The sequence below is a fragment of the Nematostella vectensis genome, chromosome 12 (genome assembly GCF_932526225.1).
Source record: "Nematostella vectensis chromosome 12, jaNemVect1.1, whole genome shotgun sequence".
Taxonomy (NCBI): Eukaryota; Metazoa; Cnidaria; class Anthozoa; order Actiniaria; family Edwardsiidae; genus Nematostella; species Nematostella vectensis.
This window is the reverse complement of record NC_064045.1, coordinates 10,796,518-10,814,968: the sequence shown is the minus strand read 5'-3', so window position 1 is coordinate 10,814,968 and position 18,451 is coordinate 10,796,518. Positions and strand designations below refer to the sequence as shown.

The window sequence follows — 18,451 nt, the reverse complement described above, 5'->3', positions numbered from 1 at the left end:
AAACGTGATATCAGATTTATCGACAGTTTCAGGTTTATGTCGGCCAGTCTCGACAGTCTAGTGGGTAATATGTCAAGGGAGTGCTTCAAAAACCTGGCGGAGTACTATGAGGGGGAGGAGCTCCAGCTGTTGTTGAGGAAGGGTGTTTTCCCTTACGACTGGTTCGACGGCTTTAGCAAGCTCGACGCAACACAGCTCCCACAGAGAGAGGCATTCCACTCCAAACTCAACGACACCGACATATCGGAGGAGGATCACCTGCACGCGCGGAGAGTGTGGGAGGTCTTTGGGATGGGGACCATGAGGGATTACCACAATCTGTACCTAGAGTCGGATGTGTTGCTTTTAGCTGACGTTTTCGAGAACTTTAGGGACGTTTGTCTCAAGAATTACGGTCTGGACCCCGCTTGGTACTACACAGCGCCAGGGTTGGCTTGGGATGCAGCGTTGAAGACCACCAAGGTGAGGCTAGAGCTTCTAACGGACTATGACATGTTGCTCATGATTGAGAAGGGCATCCGTGGGGGTGTCTCCATGATAAGCAACAGACATGGGGAGGCAAATAACCCTTACATGAAGGAGTATGACCCTGACCTACCCACAAAATATATCACCTACCTTGATGCTAACAATTTGTATGGCTGGGCGATGAGCAACCCTTTACCGACTCACGGTTTCAGGTGGATGGGTGACCAAGAGCTGTCAGGTTGGAGAGACCGCCCATGCATTCTGGAGGTTGACTTGGAGTACCCTCACCACCTACATGACTTACACAACGATTACCCACTAGCCCCGGAATCTATCGGGCTAGGCAATGTGGACAAGTTGGTCCCAAACCTTAACGACAAGACAAAGTACGTTATCCACCATGAGACTCTGAGACTTTATGTGAGTTTTGGGCTAAAAGTCACCAAGATTCACAGGGGTGTCACTTTTGAGGAGTCTGCTTGGCTGGAGCCCTACATTGACTTGAACACCGATCTGAGAGCCAAGGCGACAAACGATTTTGAGAAAGATTTTTTCAAGTTAATGAACAACTCCGTCTTTGGTAAGACTATGGAGAACATTAGGAACAGGGTGGACATTCGGTTGGTGACGGACGAGAAGCAGGCCAAGAAGCTCATATCAAAGCCGAACTATCAACATCGCACCATTTTTTGCGAGAATCTAGCCGCCATCCACATGAAGAAGACAAAGCTGATCTTCAACAAGCCTGTCTACTTGGGCATGTCCATTCTGGACCTGAGTAAGACGCTCATGTACGATTTCCACTACAACTTCGTCAAGCCCAAGTACGGTGAGGATGCAAAGCTCTTATTCACTGATACTGACAGCCTGATGTATGAGATCGAGACGAAAGACTTCTACAAGGACATCAGCGGGGATGTGAGGTCCATGTTCGACACCAGCAACTTTCCGAAGGGCCACCCATCCGGTATTGAGGTTGGTGTGAACAAGAAAGTCATCGGAATGTTTAAAGATGAGGCTGGGGGCCAGCAAATTACAGAATTTGTAGGACTGAGGGCCAAACTTTACTCGTACAAGATGGATGAAGGTAAAGAAGAAAAGAAATGCAAGGGCGTCAAGAGAGCAGTCGTCAAGAAGAGCATCGGTTTCGATGACTACAAGGATTGCTTATTTGGTAAGAAACCTCAGATGAGACTTATGAATGTCATCAGAAGTCATAAGCATGATGTTTACACTGAAACGGTGAACAAGGTCGCTCTATCTCATGAGGATGACAAGCGAATCATCTGTGACGATGGCATCCACACCTTCGCTCACGGTCATTTCAAAACTGCGGCTGGTGGCGGCTCAGTATCTTCAGGGACGACTTGAAGTTCTTCCCTAACGAACGACCTCCTTGGAGCACCTTTGGAGAGGTAATACAACACAGGCTGTCCAACTGAAACAACACTGCGTGATAGATCAAACACTTTTAAACTCCAAATAGGGTCTGTGGCTCGTCTGCGTTCACCTCCTTCCTCTTCTCCAGGAGCTAATAGATATCTAACTCTAACCCCCGGTGGTAGTCTAACTTCGTCAAGTCCAACAGGCCGCTTATACGTTGGAGGATCAATATCAACCTCTTTCAAACCAATAGATTTTGCAGGCTCTTTGCCAGTGATTCTTATGGGTTGACTATTCAGAGTTTTCAAAACATCTGGCAATCGTTTCACCCAAACTCTAGATCGATCATCGCTAATCATTTCTTGAGCATACTGATGAGAAAACAACCTCTCCGCAAGTGTTCTATTGGCGCGTTCGACAAAAGCCTGTGCGCGATGGTTCCCAGCCTCGCTTCGCTGGATGGTAACCCCCTTCTTTTTCATAATCTTCGTTACCTCTCCCCTAAATTCTGTCCCCGGATCGACAATCACCGTATGAGGCCATTTAAGTTTTCTGGAGTATATCTTTTCAAACCCTTTAGCAATTCCACTCGAATCCTTGGTAGTCAGTGCTTCTGCATCTTTATATCTCGAGGCAATATCAATCACGACCAACGCGTAACGATAGGTTTTTCTGCCTACGTTATCGTGGGACATAAACAACAGATCGGCTTGGTGAATCTGATTAGGTTTATTCACAGTCCAATGCGGTCTGGGGACATACTTTGGGGCTGGGAGGTAGATCTGCCACAACGCCTGTTTTTCAAGCCACCTCTTAGCCTCGGCTTCACTGACTTTAGCGACACTAGCTAACTTAGAAATAGCTGAATACCCTTTCCAGTATCCATCGGTGGAATAGTATATTTTTGATAACCTGCTTTCGTTACTCATTTAAAGATTATCTCTCTTTTCTTAAAATAAAAGATGGCACAAGCGATATCAGAAAAAATTAACCCAAACAGGATCCCACGGGAACCCTTCGGCCTGAACGCGGAATCGTCGCTGAATCGGATTACATTCAATCCCTCATCGGCAAGTCCTGGAGAAACCCTCTATATAAATATTCCAAAACTTGCTGAAAATGTAGTGATTGTTCCAGGTAGTGTATCCTTACTATTTGACTTAAACGTCACAGGACACGCGAATAATACTCTCGTCAACAACGTTGGTCGAAACCTAGTGTCAAGGCTCAAGATTCTCTTCGGTGGAGAAACACTACAGGATACTCAAAGATACGATCTCTTCCAAACCTATCACGACTTATACTTACAAGCTGAAGATCGTGAGGATAGAATAAAACAAGGTATCTCCTCTGAAAACATGAGGAAGCTCAGGACAAATGCAGGTGACAAAGCGACATCAGATGCTAAGGAAGTAGCTCTTGCAGCAGTTCACAACACCAAGTACTGCATTCCACTCGACCATCCTATTCTCGGCGAGCATGGGGTCTTTTATCCAAAGGCGTTACCTCATCCGCTAATCTTTGAAATTACTCTAGCCCCAGTTTCCGACGTCGTTGTTTATGCTGACACGGTCAAGACTCCAACGTACACAATCACAAACCTCGAGTTGGAATATGCTTGCATCTCAAGTGAATACTTGGCTCGTGAGGCGTTGTCGGCTTATCAGGTTGGTAGAGGATTCTTTTACGAGAACGTCATTCTCCACAAAACGTTCACCATCTCCAAACCTAATGATGGTGTCATAAACGAGCACATTAATCTGCCGAGGAGGTCAATGACAGGGATATTGTGCCTGTTCACAGAGAGCTACACCGGAGGAGCAAGGGATTCCGAAAAGTTTGTCAATCCAAGCATCACATCGATCAACATTAATGTGGATGGCATGCCAAACCGTCTCTACTCCAAGGGGATGACACCGCCGGACCTCTGGGAGTCGGTAAAGAAACGTTTCGGTAGAGAGGGTGTTAAGCAAAAGGATTTTTACGCTAATAACAAATTTGCTCTGTGGGTCGACTTGAGGGCACACCCGGATAACAGCATTCACGGAGGAGGTCTGGTCTTGAACAACACGCGGGACGGAGTAAAACTCGAGATGAAACGAAAAGTTGGAGGAACGGGAAACATCACCTGCTACATGTTTGTAGTAGCCGACGCGTTGATGGAGGTTATGAACTCGGATTTGAGAGCAATCATGTATTAAAAAAGACTTGTGTGATAATACAAAAAGAATGGAAGAATTACGGGAAAAAGTTCCTTTTCATTGTATTATCACAGGACCTACTAATTGTGGGAAGACAAAGTACCTCACGGAACAGCTTCGAGGGCCGTTCCGGCATGTGTTTGAATACATTGTGTTGATTTGTCCGACTTATGCGAAAAATAAGTCCTATCGTGGATTTGCTCACGGGGATAAACGTTTCTTGGTATTATCACCGGATTCTAGTAACACCGATGAGATTAACGAGTTACTAACAGATTGTGCGGTGCTGTTTTCTGGTACAAATACGTTACTCGTTTTGGATGACTGTGCTGTATCGAAAGATCTAAAGCAACGCTCGAACAAGTTTATCGATCTAGCGTTCTCAGGGAGACACGATGGGTTATCAGTGTGGGTATTGACGCAACAATTAACATCCATAGCAAAGCCCTTCCGTGATAACGTCGCCTGCGTGGTTACATTCCATAATCCATCTCAAATCGGTACCAAAACACTGTTTGAAGATTATGGGGGTGACTTAGACGCCGAGACTCGTAAAAAGTTCGTAGAACTGCTGAAAACTGAAAAGTATTCCAGACTCTGTTTCTGCCTACGACATCCATTCCAACGTTATTTGGAGATTCCTGCCACGCGGTGAGCCCTGATTAGAGAAAAGTTGGGGAGCTCTAGGGGCCAGCCCCTCGAAGTGGTTTAAAAACATCTTGGTCTACTTACAAAATAAGATGGCAAGCATTGAGGATTATATGGAAGAGGAACCTGAGTCTAAGGGGAGCTCGAGGGGTGCGCCTCCCGAAGATGATGTTGAAGTCAAACGAGAATCGCTGGCTATTCTCGCATCTCTTGGGACTACGAAGGAATTTCTTGGTGTTGGTATGAGTCTTGGTGATATCAAGAAGCTCTCGGCGAGAGACGTCGAAAAGTACTTTGTTCGCTACCAGACTGTCTTAGGCAAGCAAGTTACTGATGGATTAGTAGAATCAGCACTTCAAGTACTGTCTCAAGTCATTTCCTACGTGGTTCCTGTAGATGACACCGAAGCGCTTAGCAAAGACTTACAGAACGACGAGTTGGTTAAACGCGAATTGTCAAACTTTGCAGGTCTCTTGGTATTGAAGGGAGGAAGGATGGTAGCACTTGCTAGTGCCCTCTTCCGGGTCGCTAAGCATGTTAAACTAACACCTTCTTCACAGGAGACTTCCAACAAACTTCAAGAAGTTTCGAGCACAACTGAGCAAACTCTTGAGCACAACTGAACACAACTGAGCAAACTCTTGAACACAACTGAGCACAACTGAGTAAACTCTTGAGCACAACTGAGCAAACTCTTGAGCACAACTGAGCAAACTCTTGAGCAAACTGCTAAGACGCCATTTAAAGATTATGTTTCTTATTGTAAATCGAAATAAGAAATGTCTGACGAAAATCAGGAGGTCGAACAGATTACTAGGAACCCACAACCGACAAAAAGCAAGGAGAAAGATCCTAAAAAAGTCGCTGCTGGTAAGAGAGCTGCCGAAGTTAATAGGAGGGCTAGAGAAGCACTTGCTAGGGAAATGAAACGTGAGGCGGAGGCGAGTTCAGAAGACACTACACAGGCGAAGACACCCCACCAAGGGGGAGCTCGAGGGGCTAGCCTCTCGGACGCTTGGATTCCAGAGCTATCGTTTACAACTGTACTGTCTCTAGTTGGAATAGGGTTTACCGCATTGGATATGTATATACGTTTTTACAAAAAGAAAGAGGGCGAACCGTCTAAGATTAACGTCAACGAGGCCGAAACTCTTGGGAGACCCACCTCCCACCTAGGGGGAGCTCGAGGGGCTAGCCTCCCGAACGCGACGCCGAAAATAGGAATGTTGTGATTTAAAGATTATCTGAATCTGTAATAAATAAAATCATGTCAACTGAAAACAAACTTGTGAAAACGATCACCGACTCAGCAGTCATCATCGGATTAGCCGCCGGTATGGGTTATGTTGCTAAAAAGGCTATGAAAGAGTCATTCATCAGCGACCCTTCGTCAAGTGTTACAAACTACGCTAAATGGGTTGCTGTCCTGTCCGGTAGTATGTATCTGAAAGATTATCTGGAAACACAAAAGATTTTGCCAAAACCGCTGTAGGCGACTTAAAGATCTTATAGATTGATTAATAAATGGCGAGTATAGCATTTATGATTGGTGGAGCTATTCTTAATGCGACGGCATTCGTTGGAGGGAGTTACCTAGCGAGATACTTATCTTCTGACGCTACTCATGTTGATAAAGAAAAAATAAGACACGATAAAGCGCTTGAAAAGTATCAACAAGCAATGGGTGATTGGCAGAAAAAACGACAGGAATACCAGGATTGGTTGGGGGAAGAATATAATAATAAACTTCGTGCAGACCAGAATGATAAGGAGACCGATCAGGCCTTCAAACTATACGCTCAAACACATCCAGATTTTGATTTGAAAGAGCCTGAGCTCTCAGATTACTACAGACCGAGTAGCAACCAAAAGATGGGAGAGATGGCATATGTTGGAGGTGGAATGTTAGCCCTTGGCTATGCAGCGAGTAAATGGCTCTGAGCATATTCGGTGTAAAGATCACTTAAAGATTTCTTATCTTCAAACAAAATAAGAAATGGATATAGATTTTGATCCCACAACAGAAGAAGGTAGAGAAGATTTGAATACTACCGTGGACGAAGAATATGATTCTCTTATTCCAAACGATGGTGAGGGAAGAGAATCATGGAGTGAGAGGATCTCAAACAGATTTGGTAGAGGTGCAAGCTATGTGAGTAGGAGGTTGATTGATTTATGGAAAACACGAAACCCCGGGAGGGCTGTCCCCAAGTACATGGAATTACAGAATATGGGGGGTTCTTCTTCAACGGACGCACTTAGGGTAGACCTTTTGTTATCGAAATATCCAGATCTTGATGAAAATTTAGTTCAGATTTCAACGGATGAAAGAGGAAAACAATTCATTTCCTTCTTTTCTGCAAGAAAAGGTGGTTGGACTAGACCAGAAAGGTTGTATAATGAGGATAGAACGGTGCGGAAGAGTGTTGACGCCAAAATCAGATCCGGAAAGTACAAGCAAATTCAGATTCAACTCGATGAACTAGACGCTACAGGTAATACACTCAGAGAAGAAGAAGAGAGAAACACCGAGCAAATGAGAAAAAATAATGAGGAACGAAGTGAAACAACTAACCAAGAAAGACTAAGAGCTATAGATCGTAAAAATGAAGAGCTCAGCGAAAGAAATTCTGTCATAGATGAAACTTTGGAAGAGAATCAATTGGAGAGAGAAAATCTTGAAGAGAGAATGTCGTTGAAAGATCGTGTCAAAGCGATTTTTAAGAAATACGGATTCACCACCGTTGCTGTGGTTACCGCTGTGGGCGTTGTTATCGGTGTTATCGTCTCTAACCTGAAGACGGGTTTGACAAGTGTCGCAAAAGGCGTTGGAGACGGTCTGAAAACAATAGGCAAGAAACTAGGAGAAATACTCCCAGGAATGGTTGGTGCGATAGCCAGTTTCATATTTAGAACGGCGGGTGAAGTCGTAGGCTTTTTAGCTAAAAACGCATGGCTTCTCATCGTCGCTGTCGTCTTGTATTTCGTAGAACGATTTAAAAGGAGACGGAAATCATAACAAATGGTATTACTCTACATCGAAGGGAACGTTGGTGACTTTACTATCTATTTAGAACACCCTATTGAAAAGCCGCGGTTTATTGCGCTGCGAGGATGTGCGTTTCATAATCGTTGTAACAGTCTCTCAAGCGAGGGAACGGTCTCCGACGGTGAGAACATTATCCTTAGGATCCCCGCGGGGCAGTATACGATCGAGACGCTAAAACTTCAAATAGATGGGGGTATGCGTCTCGGTGAACAGCCAATCTCTATTAGAGACTCGTCGCTCGAAGCTCATCGAAACGTTGTGTTGAATGAGCCGCTTGCCTGCCTGTTAGGACTCAAGACCAGGGAGCTGGAAGCAAACACTCGCCACAAGATAAAGATGATAGGTCACGAGGCTATTTTTATCCACTGCGATCTTGTGAACGCGTCCGACTCCCTCCAACAAGGAGCTCCCTCACAAGTCCTAGCAAGTGTAGAGCTTGATGAAGGAAAGATATACCTCAATCCGAGCGATCCGGTACGGGTTAGTACCACATCAGTCGGTTACGTGAGTAGTCTCCGTCTTAGTATAAAGGGCGGTGACGGAAACACAATAGAGCGCGGTCTCTACCCGATACGTCTAATTTTAGAAATCACTTAAAGAATAAACTCTCCCCATAATAAAGCTATGGAAGAGTACAACTCAATCTACCCGAACGTACCCCGAGGGGTCAGCCCCTCGGGTGATAACTTCAGGCTTCAAAAGACCCACGATGTTTTGGGAAGTTTGGAACAAGAAGTTAAACATTACGAGAATGTGAGGAAAAAGTATAAACGAGCGCAGAGCGTGTTTTCAAAGGTAAGTGTGGTCTTAGGACTCGCATCCGTCATTCTTGGGTCTAGTGGTTTAGGAACTTCTCTGTCGGGTTTTGGTATCATCGTCGGAGTTCCGTTAGGCGCTCTGGCTGGTGTTTCCGGTCTCACCTCTGTAGGCTGTGCGGCGGTTTCTAAACGGCTGTCGCAAAAAGTCTCCAAGCACGACCAAACAGCGGCGATGGCAAAGGCAAAAGTAAATAGCATACGCGACCTGGTCTCTAAAGCTTTAAAAGACAACAAAATATCAGACGAAGAGTTCTCTTTAATCTTGAACGAGGTGGACAAGTTTGAGGCTCTAAAGCTCCAGATCCGTCAAAAGTCGGTAAGAGAGGACGAAAAAAACGTAAACATTACCAAGCTGAGGGAAACAGTAAGAGAAGAGATTTTGAAAGACCTGGCGAGTCGACCCGCTCGGTGAAATTTCTGTACGAGAGAACTCCCGTCGGATGGATCTATGAATTGAGATGCGTAAAGGACTGATTTAAAAACATCTTATATGTCATATAAGATGAAGTTTACAGAATTTGTGAAAAGGTACCCCTACTACTCACGCTTCAGGTTCTCTGCCGACGAGCACGGCAATGTGCAATTCGTTTTCAATGGGGACGAATACGATCCATTCGACAAGAATGGGAATCTAGTCAAAACGTTATATCACTTCCCTGGTAATAGCTGGAAACCCGAGAATATCCAGGATTTTCTAGTCGCCGACGACACACAAGCATACAAGGAAACGATCCAGCAACTGTTTGGGTTCCCAAAACAATACAGACTAGACGCGCGTGCAGAGTACAAGATATCGCCGTGGGACGAAAACCCTACGAGAAATAATTACGTCTCTTTCGATGTTTTTATAACACCAAAGCTGAAGACACACTTTGTTTTTAGGGACATATTCACCGACAGCTTGCTAGTATTCAGAACAGCAAAGGAGGCTAGTAGGTGGCTCGACGCCCCGAACCTCAGTTATTGGAGTCAAGCCTTAAATTTTGCTATGTTTTGCGCGACTGCTGGATGTGGTGTGACGCGTGACATGATTGACGACTCTCAAGTGGGGTCATTCTACAGATTTCACATCATTTTCACTATCAGACGAATATTAAACGAGCTACAATGCCCTCTTCCAAAAGATAGGCTCTTTAGTTGGAATAAAAACTTTTACAGCGAAGCGGCTTACCAAAAACTAAGAACAGAATTCCGAACTGGTGACGATTTCCGGTTCCTCGGACCGATAAATCATGGGTTAGGGAACGTTTATAATTATGATTATCACGGCTTGTCATCTTCTAACGACAAGTATAAGCCTTATGGCACCATTGATCAATTACACGACGAATGGGACGCTGCCAAAAGCGACCACGAACACATGAATCACTTTGAGATCGAGTACCTGAAAGACCTTAGAACTGGGTTTCAGTATGAGTGGTTCTTTCCGGAAAAATCAATGGGGTTAACCAAAGCTGGGTTGTCTAGGATAAACCAGAGCATCGAAGCCTTTGTTTACTGTATTCTAGGCGCGCAAGTTCAGACCCGGTCGTCAATCGTCGGTGATAGCGGTTCAGCTCAGGAAACGAAACAGGTCTTCACGAAACTCTTTGAAAGCGCGGTGGTGGAAAACAGTATATCGAAAAGTATACAACGGTATCAGTTTGCTTTACAACAGGCGAGACAAAAACTAGACCTGGCTTTCGCCCTCGGCTGTTGGTTAAGTCCATCGTATCTTGTGATAAATAACAACACTTCGATCGCTGGCTATAATAACAAGTTACAAAAAGCCACCACAGATATGAAACTGGGGTTGAATCCGATAAATAACGAGATAAAAACGATCCCAAAACATAATATGGGTCATTCAAAGATTGTGTTACCTCATACCGAGTCAGTCACGGCTCACAAACCGGAACCGGAGGCGAAAACTAACCCAAAGCCGGACGTGATTAAACCCACGAACACACAGCACGAAACTAACCTTGCCACGATCACAGCCTTTACGGCTGGTTTAGCTTGGTATCTATTCCGGTAACATGCGGGGTGCATGTGGACGGATGTGACGTACCGCAAGAAGACAATACCTGTTCACGTGTGCATACCAGACCACCCTGGCGACCGCGAACTCTCAATGTAAATACAAAACCTATTTTCAGAATCGCTAGTTGTTAGGGTGATTAGGAATGTATGTGTTTTGTAACGTGAGACGCGTTACAAAACTGAGTGGGTCAATGTTAATTTCCGTTACACGTTCTGCAATGGTGCTTTTGTCTATCGTGTTCACATATTTGAGACCCTCCGCATAACTTACAAAAGGGTCTCTGTTTGTCGTGTTCACACATCCCTTTCCCCTTGCAGTCTTTACAGACATATCTTGCTCGTCTGTGCTCACAAATGCTACCGCCGTTACATTCTCTGCACCGCGTTTTTCTCCGGTTGTGAGGGCAGATTTGCGATCCGTGACAATCTTTACAATAATATTTCACTCTGCCATGAAGACACTTATAATCCGTTGTTCGCTTTACGGGGGATACTTTCGGGTCTTTCACCGTTTGGTTCTCCATTTCTATCAAACCGGTCATGTCCTTAAATCACTTTTCAATCCAACACGCGATACCCGCCTTCTAGCCGACCGACGTCTACCTGACGAAACACTCTTCCAACATTCCCTTCTCTTGCTCATCAAGACACCAATCCCAAAACCTGTCTGGGTGCCAAGCTACTGGCATTAGTTCGTCCTCCAGCTTTCTACGGAATCTCACCTTGTGTAGCTTCTCCGGGAGCTCCTCATGCACGAGACCCCACCTCCACGCCGCACGTAGCACCGCGACAATTTCGTGTAGACCCCAAAACCGTGCGTAGTTCATATGTACAATGAGATCGGTCGCGCCCCACTCCAAGCACAACCTCACAATCTCGAGGTTGCCAGATTCGGTGGCCGGTGTTATAGCATAGTCCGGGTCAAACTCCCAGAAGTTTTCTCTCAGCAACTCTAGAACCTCAACGTGCCCATTGTACGCCGCCTCAGCGGTGGCCCAACCGACATCGACATCGACGCCTAGATCTATCAATAACTTAACAACCCCCACCTGACCTTCCCCCGCCGCAGTACCCATGGCCTCGATCATCGCCTCTCTATCATCACAATACTCACCCATCACCTTCAAAACCTCTACGTGCCCGCCTTTCGCTGCCATGGACGCTGGATATACGAAGTCACAGGCGCCCGACTCACAACACATCTTAACGATCTCGGCGTGGCCGTTCATTGCGGCCCTGACCATCGGCTTTTCGAAATCCGTCGCCCCCCAACTCTTACACAACCTCACGGTTTCGACGCACCCCTCCCCCGCCGCGCGCGCCATGGCGGCGTCAAAGTCTGTGGCGCCCCACCTCGCCAAGGTGGCGGCTTGATCCTCCACGGTGAGATTTGTAAGACTTCCAGCACTTTGCATATCCATTTTGTTATTACATCCACGTCTTTAAACCACTTTTTTCGAATTTTTTTAGACGTGTCAATTCACATCTACTCCGGACTGACAGTTTTCTGGAAATCCTGATTTCCAGAGAAATCAAGAAATATCATACCACACCAGGCGTACCCAGGACTGTGGCCACTTCTCTCGCTTTCCTACTGATGGTTAACTCGGAGACGCCCGTTCTTTCGGAGAATTTTTTAAGTGTAATATCGACCCCCTTTAGCCGTACCCAGTAATAGGTTAAAGCGACCGCAAAGGATTGTGGGCGAGCGCGATTCAACTCAGACGAGCGGTTCTTAGATCTGTAGTAGAGCTGGACCACCTCTCCCTTCTGTGCGGGGGACGCCGAGAATCTATCCATCACATCGCGAATGTGGTCCACGACGGTGGGAGACGTTCCGTGTAGTAAGTAATCTTTAGGCATGTTAATACTGAAGATTTTTAGACCCTTAAGACAACTCTTCCTGCTCAATCCAAAAGTCTCCATCAAGGTTTTCGGTGTCTGACACTTACCGGACATCTTGTAGGCGTAGTAGATACACGCAAAGACGATCGCCTTCCGTGGGTCGCCGCGAAAAATCTGGCCTTTCGTCACCTGAGTGTATATCTCGTTAGCTTTGGCTACAATTACCCCACTAAAACCCATGTTCTCCACATCCTTGTCAATATTTCTGTCCTCAGACCTACGTACCTGGACCCGACTTGGATCCGAAGACCGTTCGCCGTCGGAATGTCCGTAAAAACCCCATTCCCTTTCGTGCTCGATCACGCGCTGCATCTGTTCCCCGCACTCTAAGCAACTAGTGACCCCGTCTTCTGTGACTAGGTCGTCATGATTGCAAAGGGTGTTACTACTATCCTCGTCTCCCAAGGAGGCTCTACTAGTCCCGTATTCGGTGAGGGCTCGGTCAAACAGTGCAAATTCCGGCATGAGGGTGGGGACGTTAATCTCAAGCACCGGTCCGTCGGGGATATTGTATGGTGGTGGTGACCGATCTTCAGCCGTACGTTCAACTGTTCGTTCCTCCATTTTATTAAACTGTTCATGTCTTTAAGCCACTTTTCAAAGGCCTTCTAGATGTGAAGCTGAGAGGCTATCCCCCCCCCCCCCCAGGCTCCCTCTGGGTGTGATGTGTGTGGTTGCTAAGACTTCCGAAGGGGTCCGCGTGGGGGCGGTGCGGTCTAAAGTCTCCGCACCACATCTGTGGACTAGTATCTCACCCATCTTTTTTCACCATACCGTGGCATGGAGACTAACATTGCTAGAACACCAAGGACAATTGTCGCCGCTCCGGCCACAAACCCAACGGGGTCGAAGCTTCCGTATTCTGAGTCTTCATAGTAATCAGCGTCACAACAGCAGTGTTCAGGCTCCGCATCCGCAGTGTTACTCACATTCACCTCCAGCACCGAACAACCGCCGGCTGTAGCCGCATCGTTTTTAATCTTCACCTCCGTCTTTAATGTCATTTTATCTAGGACCCCACACGTCTTTAGACCAGAATAGCCTCCCGAGCTCCCCCTAGGTGCGACACGTGACAAAGTGATTGACAGGTTCTTGACAAAGTGATTGACAGGTTTTTTACAAAATGATTGACAGGTGGGCGTGGTCGTCACGTGACAAAGTGATTGACAGGTTCTTGACAAAGTGATTGACAGGTTTTTTACAAAGTGATTGACAGGTGGGCGTGGTCGTCACGTGATAAAGTGATTGACAGGTTTTTTACAAAGTGATTGACAGGTTTTTTACAAAGTGATTGACAGGTGGGCGTGGTCGTCACGTGATAAAGTGATTGACAGGTTTTTTACAAAGTGATTGACAGGTGGGCGTGGTCGTGCAAGAGATCTCTGGCAAACTCGCGCATGCGCAGGTCGCGAGGCTTGGCGGAGGTGTGCGGAGACTTTTGCGCCACTTTTGGAATGAAATTTGGGATGATGAAAACTTTGCGCCAGCTGCGCCAAAACACTACTACTATTATTGATGTTAAAATCTCATTTTTCTCAAACATTATTTACTGCTACTGATAATTGAAAACAACCCCACGTTCGGAAATCTCAACTTATTTTACACACATAAAGATATGTTAAATATATGATAATTAAAAAAAGCCTTTTTTACATACAGCCCAGTACTCAAACGGTATTGCTGTTCATGGCCGAGTGCCTATTTTGTATCAAATGTAAGTACGGTAACAAAAAACACACACTAACAATGTCGGCACTCTATTGAAGGTCCAGGTATATTCTCCGGTGCCGGGTTCCAAGAAAGCAGGTTAGCTCTAACTCAGGGAGGAATGCTCTTTTTATCTAACCAAATGTCAAGATAGCCATATTTATCCCTGCATTAGCGCTAACCTTCTTTCTAGGACGGGCCCCTGTTGTACTAAGCTGTACCTGTGAGAAATTTGCACCACTGAATCGAAATGCCAACATTTCATCTCATCCAAAAGAAGAAAAAAAGAAATAACACAAACCTGCTTTGTTTGCGGCGATTTGAATAAATGCGAAAGCAGCGAGAAAGGAGAAACACGAAGACATCTAAGCTGCTGGTAATTGTTAATGGTGCAATTATATAATTGTAACCATCTGGCGCATGCCCAGTTAGTAATCAAGTGTTCTATTGTCCGATCGTATTCCATAATATAAGGACATACGGATTATAAAAAAAAACCGTATCATTACGAACGCATCCGACGCACTGAATAAGAAAAAAATCTGAGCTGATTTTTTGTTTTTGTTCGATTGTATTTCAATAGTTTAAATTAGGACATACGGATTATACAAAAAAAACTGTATCATTAAATATAATGTCAATCTCCTCAAATTAGCTTAACCAACCAACAAACTCAAAATTAAAACAAATCTTCTCACGCATTTTTCAAATAAGGACAGTTTTGTTTTACTCCGGGGTCTTCCTCTTCGAAGTGGTTCATTGAACCATTGAAAAGTTAAGGGGGTGGGGGGTGGGTAAGGAACATGCACGATTCATACACGGTAAAAAGCCTGGAAATAAAATGCATACAACCATTAAAATAATCATGCACGTCTTGGAGACGAAAAGAAAAACGGCTGAATACACCACCCCCCTCTTCACTTTCCTAATGGTCGGTCCCTGACACAGCGCTGACAGGCTTCAGCGCTTTCGCCTCCAGTCTTTCTCCAGGGTTTCTTTTGTGGGTAATATTGTAAGAAATACGTCTAGTTTTTTAGTGTGGAAATACATGGCCATACACGTCAATAAAACAGAAACGGCGTGATGCAATCTCTCACCGAAACGTGCAGGTACAGGTTTTGCTGAGATACAAAAAATTGCAACACTTACTTTTGAACTACCTCAGGCTAAGTTCAAACGTTGTACTATCCATGAGCCGTATTCAATGCAAATGCATGCAAATGATTTGAGTCGATTGTTTCATCTTCATTTGCATTGAATACGGCTCATGGATAATACGACGTTCGAACTTAGCCTCAGACTCAAATATCTATGCCCGCTATTCGTTTAAAGCGCGTATTTTTACCATGGCATCTAGGTTGAATAGGGTGACAATGAACAAAGGGCAGTGGGTGCGGTAAGATAGCGGGTGAAACGACAAAGGAAGACAAGGGGATACATGTGTGGGCTAGTAAAGAAGGGTATAATAAAGCAATAAAGAGAGTGAGATAACAGATAACATATGTTTAATCATGGTGTAGGGGAATGTATGAGAATTGGGAAAGACAGGATACCTTGAAATACTTTCAGGTAGAGTTTGTTTTTCTTTAATTCCAGTAAAAAATTAACTGCATTTACATGTACATAAATACTTCCACTCAAACACAGATTATCAAACAAAGATCAAAGGCCTGTGATTTACAGGAGATCAATTCCAGATATGCTTCTTGATTTCTTCATCAGCCTGTTTCTTCAATTCAGGGTGCATTTCCAGATATTCATCAACCTGAGATTGAAATAACAAAAAATAGTAAGGTTGTGCCAATAGAATACATAATCTTTCAGGAGGGCTAAAGATAACACCATTGTACCAGTCAAAGCTCTATGGAAGACTGTCCCCATAAGTTACAATCTCACATAAACTCTTGTAAGAAAATAAATTTCCAGGATTTTAATCAGACATGAAAGAGCTATGTAGACATTATGTACTCACTGTCATATCTTCAAATGATTTCTGAGACTTGATCTTTTCCATCTAACATGTTGACAAAAACAGTTTAGTTTGTGCAGAAAACTTTTAAGAAAAGTTGGGCATTTAAAACAAATAATGTATTCAATAAAATATTAAAACTCTTCTGCATTCAGTAGAGTAATAAAACAGACAAAAAAAACATTTACAAAATACTCCATAACTTTACAAAATACTGTTGGTGTTAAAAAAAATTCTTAATCAATCACCATTCCTTCATCTTGAGTTGCACATTTTGCTTTACAAGAATTTTTTTGTGGGGGCCATGCGGAAGGTCAAAAAGTATCAAATTAATGACCAAACAAATACCATCAGGGATTCTTCAAGCAATATTTTGTCTTCCCACTATGACCCACAGAAGTGAGAAACATAGTCCCAAAAACATTATGTTATAGAAAACATTGTTGATTTTCTAACTCCTAAAAATGTTGTTCAAGAAAGCTCCATGCTTCTCTTACCTCAGCCTGGTATTCTTTAATTCTCATCCTGGATTCACGCATCAGCTTTTCACATTCTTGAGCCTGACAATTTAAAAAAGGAACATCCCTTAAATCTGAATAGGACCACTGATTTCCCCTATTCATTTCATTGACTATACAACTATTTCAAATAAAATTGCCTAGTTTCTGGAAGCCATGTGAATGTTTGGAGGTCTATTTACAAGGATACAATGCAACAGTTTCCCAAAATGAATTTGGTTGTATTTTTTAGGGTTGCTTACATATTTGCTCATCTATTTGATACCCATGTCTCAATGAAGGATACAACACACGGATTCTTCATTGCAAACTTTATTTTGGAATAAGGGATATGTTTTTGTTCAAATTGTAAATTCAGACTTTGATTTTTATTACTTACCATTTCTTTCTCAACTACATCAATCTTTGCAGTCTGTGTGTCCTTGGGGTATGGTACAGTTATGGCTTCATACTGGTAGACAAACAAAATGCAATTGCATTAGACATGTAGTGTATGTGTATTACTCGCATTTATCACACACAAAGTATGATAGGGTTTAATTCATATGCGACCTATGAAAGCAAATGCTAGTAAATTGTCATACCAGGAAATCATTATCAACACTTACAGCTTTTCTGAAGCTCTCAACCATGCCAGGCTTGGAAATATTCTTTTGATAAAATGCCCAGTCAATGGTCTCAGCCTTTGCAGGAACAGAATCAAGCCTACATGAAGAATGCAACAGAATTACAACATGTACAACTCTATTACTTATAATGTATTAGAATTACAACATGTACAACACTTAAAAAAGTGTTTATACAAAAAAAAATTGTAATGTTTTTTTTTCTTTTGAAGAATGGATTTTGGCATTCCTATCTAACAAAGTGGCCAATCACACGCATTTCTGCAGTGCATCATAAACATTTTCAGCCAAACTGATAAAAGTACAGATCACATCATGGGATAAGGCAAAGGTCCCTTCTCTGCTAAGTAACAACGAAGTAATAGAGAGAATAAAGGAGAGCTAGCAGCATTTAATGATTTCAATGTTACATGCCTGTAACAACCTACAGCAGATATAGAATGTTAAACAGTTTTTAAAATGTGCTGTTGTTAAAAGTCAAAATAATACACTGAAGAGAGGGCAGAATCGCAATCACACTCGGGTCTGCACGTTCTTCTTACGTACCCAGATTTCAAGTTGTCATAGATGGATCTAAACCGAGCCATATCTGCTCTTCCCTCAGCTGGTACACGTGAAGCAATCTTTACCCAATCTGGGACGTACTGCCCTATTCGTCTCGCAGCCATTTCGGGAGAATCACAACAATTTATCTACCGGTGTAGAGACTAGCCGATCACTACCAACAAGATGGCCGACAAGGGGGAATGCGCTCGCACTGGCTGACGGGTAAGCACAGGTAGCCCAATATTGTTACATTTTCCAAAGCCACTGAGAACTTCAGCTGTTCAATAGTATTTAATATTTTCAATATCATTTTTAAATTTTTCTTATAGTTTTTCTGAATTTGAAATATTCGTAATTATTTTTTAAAAGGGCACATCCACTATCTTTGTGTCGTCGTGTTTCCAAATAGCAGATACTAGATGGCAGAAATTAAAGACCAAAGCAAGGAATAAAAAAACAATAAAGGAATATGCAACGAAAGACTCAAGAAAAATCTTGGCTCACCACTATCTAATATAAATTACTTCTGCACTCGCCTCAGCTCAGCTGTGGTAATTTTGGCGCGAAAGACTGAAAGCTAAGAAGACCAGG

General features: G+C 43.8%; 1 protein-coding gene across 1 annotated transcript; it reads right to left on the bottom strand.

Annotated features, from left to right (window-relative positions):
* Positions 1 to 15,771: 15,771 nt before the first annotated feature.
* Positions 15,772 to 18,072, bottom strand: LOC5506102 (ATP synthase subunit d, mitochondrial). Its single transcript, XM_001626781.3, has 6 exons — positions 17,861 to 18,072; positions 17,297 to 17,393; positions 17,068 to 17,139; positions 16,668 to 16,730; positions 16,174 to 16,215; positions 15,772 to 15,966 (listed from the first exon to the last, which is right to left on the bottom strand). The coding sequence occupies exons 1-6, from the start codon at positions 17,980 to 17,982 to the stop codon at positions 15,889 to 15,891; spliced, it is 474 nt and encodes a 157-aa protein (XP_001626831.1). The 5' UTR covers positions 17,983 to 18,072; the 3' UTR covers positions 15,772 to 15,888.
* Positions 18,073 to 18,451: the final 379 nt, after the last annotated feature.

Coding starts and splice junctions, on each gene's coding strand:
- LOC5506102 (XM_001626781.3), bottom strand. CDS start 17,982: ATGGCTGCGAGACGAATAGGGCAGTACGTCCCAGATTGGGTAAAGATT. Junction 17,140..17,296: donor TTGAGAGCTTCAGAAAAGCT/GTAAGTGTTGAT, acceptor TTTGTCTACCAG/TATGAAGCCATAACTGTACC. Junction 16,731..17,067: donor ATGTAGTTGAGAAAGAAATG/GTAAGTAATAAA, acceptor TTAAATTGTCAG/GCTCAAGAATGTGAAAAGCT.